Source organism: Chaetura pelagica, unplaced genomic scaffold, assembly GCF_000747805.2.
Source record: "Chaetura pelagica isolate M959 unplaced genomic scaffold, ChaPel_1.0 scaffold405, whole genome shotgun sequence".
NCBI classification, from domain to species: domain Eukaryota; kingdom Metazoa; phylum Chordata; class Aves; order Apodiformes; family Apodidae; genus Chaetura; species Chaetura pelagica.
Window position 1 is genome coordinate 739628 of NW_009953489.1, and position 4285 is coordinate 743912.

The window sequence follows — 4285 nt, forward strand, 5'->3', positions numbered from 1 at the left end:
GCATTGAGCAACGTTTGTATCACACACCTCTGCTGGAAGCACATCCCAGAGTCCAGAGGGAGATGGCAGTTTTGCAGGGGAGCAGGGAGGTCGATGCACTGCCTGGGGTGGGAGGGACAGGGGCTGGGACCCCCTCCCACCTGCTGCTTACCTGTGATACTGTGATGCTGCATTTCTTTGCCAGCTCTTCTTTGGCTTCTTCACTGGGGTAGGGGTTACTGAGGTGGGAGTAAAAATACTCATTCAAGATTTCTGTGGCCTGTTTACTGAAGTTACGTCTTTTCCGTCTGAAATGAGACAAGAAAAACACAGCTCTATTTCCAGATGCAAACAGGAGTCCAGCAGGGTCAGTGGGGTGGAAGCAACCCTTGTTGCGCATGCAGCAGCCAAACAGCACCATCTCATAACCCCTCATGCCCCCACCCTGGGGCAGCCCTCCATGGGGCTCAGGGCACTATGCAGAGGGGGTGGCAGGCTGCAATGCCCACGTCTGGCCCTGCAGGGATCTGAACTCTGCCTCTAGCTTGGCATCATCTCCCCCACGCAGGGACTCACCCCGCGGGTGCTCAGGCCGTTGCTGCAGCAGCAAACAGGAGGTGAGCTGGGAGCACACCTGCAGCACCTCACACCCAACACCAACCAGCCCCAACCTGCTGCAGGGCTCAGTGCTGGCAGCCCAGCCAGCCTCTTCCCCTTAGCACGGGTCAGCCGGGGCTTCGGCACATGAGTGCAGCAGAAAAGCACAGCAGCTCAGTGCCATGTCCTCACCCGGCACCCACTGAGCTCACTGGCTTCTGTCAGCAAGTGGATCTTAGGGCTTTGCAGGGGAGACCCATCTGTACACCCTCCTGCCGAGGGCCAAGCAGGGCCTGGGCTCCCACACCATGTGGAACAGGTACCAAGGTGTGCAGCCCCACTGGGAAGTGAAGCCCCTCTGGAGCACTGCCTGGCAGAGGCAGCAGCAACTGGGGTGGACACGGCCCCTCCGGCACAGCGGCTGCCGCACCATCGCTGCACGGGTTATGGCGGCAGCATCCGCACGGTTGCCGTGCCTGCCTTCCCTCCAAGCCGCCCTCTCCCTTCTCCCCAGGACAGCCTCTGGAAAGCAGCAGTTAAACATTGCCTTCGGAACTCCCTTTCCCTCAGGGCTGGTTGCAATCAAACTGCTTGTGCCCCAGGCCAGCAGGCAGCCAAGCGCAATCCCCAGTGCTCTCTTCCAGCAGTATCACGATGCTGCTAACTGCACTGTATCCTGGAGCAGGCAGACTCTCTCCCTAGAGCTATGTTTATCTCATTACTGTGCTTCTGCTCATTTTGCCTTATTTACCTTCCTCCTTTTTAAAGAAATCACTTTAAACTGTGCATCTGCAAGCTTTACCTTTCGCAGTTACTGAAGCTCTCCATAGACGTTTCCTCCAACTGTTTGTAATTACCCTAATTTGCCACACCTGCCAGTGACCTCCTTGTTAATAAAATTATTTTGCTCTTGTTTAGCTCCTCACAGCTTTCAGGTGTGAAGCATGAGCTTGCTGCTGCAGGCAGGCTCGGCGTGGTGCCCTGCTCTGCCGGCTCAGCTCCTGCTCGGCTGGGCTCTGCCAGCTGCTCTGCAGAGGGGAGCCTGTGAAAGGGATGGAGCTAGGGACTGATATCCCACCTCATCAGGGTTTCCAAACAGATCTGGCTGTGGCTCTAAACCCCCTCTTAATCCCCGTCTGCCTGCTTTCTTACAGTCTGCAGAAGGCACCTCCTGCTTTGCAGGCTGGCACGCTGTGGAGACAGTGCTGAGCTCCAGCAGAGATGTGGGTGTCCAGGGAACACAGATCACAGAATCACAGAATCTTAGGGGTTGGAAGGGACCTCGAAAGATCATCTAGTCCAACCCCCCTGCCAGAGCAGGGTCACCCAAAGCACATCACACAGGAACGTGTCCAGGCAGGTTTGGAATGTCTCCAGTGAAGGAGATTCCACAACCTCTCTGGGCAGCCTGTCCCAGGGCTCTGTCACTCTCACAGTAAAGAAGTTTTTTCTGATGTTTACATGGAACCTCCTATGCTCCAGTTTGCACCCATTGTCCCTTGTCCTATTACTGGATATCACTGAACAAAGCCTGGCTCTGTCCTCCTGACACTTGCTCTTAACATATTTGTAAACATTGATGAGGTTGCCCCTCAGTCTACTCCAAGCTAAAGGGACCCAGCTCCCTCAGCCTTTCCTCATCAGGGAGATGTTCCACTCCATCATTTTTTGGCTCTGTGCTGGACTTCTTCTAGCATTTCCCTGTCCTTCTGGAACTGAAGGGCCCATATGCTGGCTGGGACTGGTTTGGGGGTGCTGCCTCTCTCGTGCCCCAGTCAGGCAACAGTTGGCTGGGAGACGGTGCACGACGTCTGCCTTTCAGGAGCATCATGGCCCTTCTCACCTCAGGCACATGCAGCTGCTCACCCAGTGTCAGCTGCAGCCTTTGGGCACCTCCCTTCCAGAGAACTTGGCTCTGCCACTACAGACTGGCTTTACGCGTCAGCATAAGACATCAGCACCAGCAGCAATTTAACTGCCGTGGTGACAAAACAGCCCTTTGCACAAACCCCATGTGACTTCCACACAAGGCAGGGTAAACAAACCTCAACTTTGCACTAAAATATGTAGAAAAGACAGTGGTGTTTATGAAAGCTCTGTGCAGGAAAACCCCTTCCACAGCACCTGCTGGGTGAGGGACAAGGGTCCTGGCCTGGCAGAGCAGCCTCTTCCAGTGTGTCCCTGCCCATGCAGGGACACAGGGCCAGGCTGCCTTGGGCTGCCCAGCAATTGCCACTTCCCCCCAAAAAAGAGCCAAGGCACTTGCCTTGCCTTACCTAGCATCGAGGAACCTTGATCTTAAAATCATTACTGCTTCACAAGTACTTTGCTTGAGTTGCATCTGGATGGAGCTGAATTTTCGATGAATGATGCCCACCATTCTTTCGATCTCCTTGGGAGAAATGGGACGTGTCCGGCTCTGTTCTCTGAGGAGGTTCATCACATGTGTGGTAAACTCATTACATGCCTGCAAAGGAAGGAGAGGCTTTGAAGCTGTTTGGTGCCATCCCACAAGAACATAAGCTTGGGCCTGGCTGCTGGGTGGGGCATTGGAGGCCCCTGAAGCCATCCCATTCCCTCCACGTGCGTGCGCACATGCCCTGTTTTCGAGACCCAGGACCATCCCACGGCAGCCAGGGGAGCTGAGCGACCGCAGCACAGCTCCTGCTGCCTTCATCCCTCTCAGAACAGGCTGCAGCCCCGGTCAGACCGTGGTGGAGAGGAGAGGCTGGGATCAGCACGAGTGATGGCTGGGGCAGAAGGGGGATGTGAGCGGGGATGGGCAGGTACTCAGCAGCCAAGTGAGCAAAACCTGGCAAGGGTTGCCTGTCCTGCAAGGGCTGAGCTGCGGGCAGGCAGCAGGCAGGTTTAACACTCTGGAGCAGCTGAGGGTTTCCAGACCCTTCTGTGCCTCCCCTTATAGGGTGGGTTTCAGCAAAGCCATGCCCAAGCCTGGCCTACACCATGCTGCCGAGGTGCTGGAGGAGGGAAGGCACGAGGAGCCATCAATTACCAGTCCCAGACTACGCAGGTGGATGGACACAACGATATGAACTCCAGGCTGCATCATCAACAGACACTGCCTGATCTGAGTCTCCGCGTGACCAGGCGGCTGTCACGCCGCATCCTGCCTAACCCCACACAGGCTGGAAGCTGCCACCAACTCTCCTGATTTATGTCTCCCTTATGTCTTTCAAAAACAAAGTCCAGGACTGCTGTCTGCCAGGCAGCACTGTGTGACAGCTGTGGGTAATCCCTTCCTGGGGCCAGCCTGGTATTTGAGCACGTTTCAAGCACTGACCTCCCCCTGTCCCGACAGAGCCCGGGGAGGGGAGAGAGGCTGGGTGCAAATTGCTCCCCACTCCTGGACCCTCACCAGAGGGAGGTGAAGGACGCAAGGCAGACACATCTGCAGGAGATCTGCACACTGGCTGCACAGAGCCCCAACACCACAACATGCAGCCAGGCTGTGGTCACAGCCAGTTTCGTTCTATTGCACCAAACATAATGTGCGACCATCACCGCACCCAGCAAAACACTCAGAGGAAACACTGCACCTCTCTGGTCCAAACCACACCTGTTATGTATCAGTTTGACTCTAACTCCCCTTTTTACTCTAAAGCCAAAGTGAAGAATATCTACATAATTTGTCTGACAACTACATTTTCAGAGATCCTTATGCATTTCAATAGATTGTGCAAGGGAAAGA

At 55.2% G+C, this 4285-nt stretch overlaps 1 protein-coding gene across 1 annotated transcript in view; it reads right to left on the minus strand.

Annotated features, from left to right (window-relative positions):
* Nucleotides 1-3145, minus strand: part of PBX3 (pre-B-cell leukemia homeobox 3) — a 16349-nt gene extending 13204 nt beyond the window's left edge. The window contains exons 1-2 of the mRNA XM_009998923.1: nucleotides 2853-3145; nucleotides 152-287 (exon numbers count right to left, since the gene is read on the minus strand). Of these exons, the coding sequence (XP_009997225.1) occupies nucleotides 152-287; nucleotides 2853-3145 (429 nt within the window). The remainder of the gene's footprint in view (nucleotides 1-151; nucleotides 288-2852) is intronic.
* Nucleotides 3146-4285: the final 1140 nt, after the last annotated feature.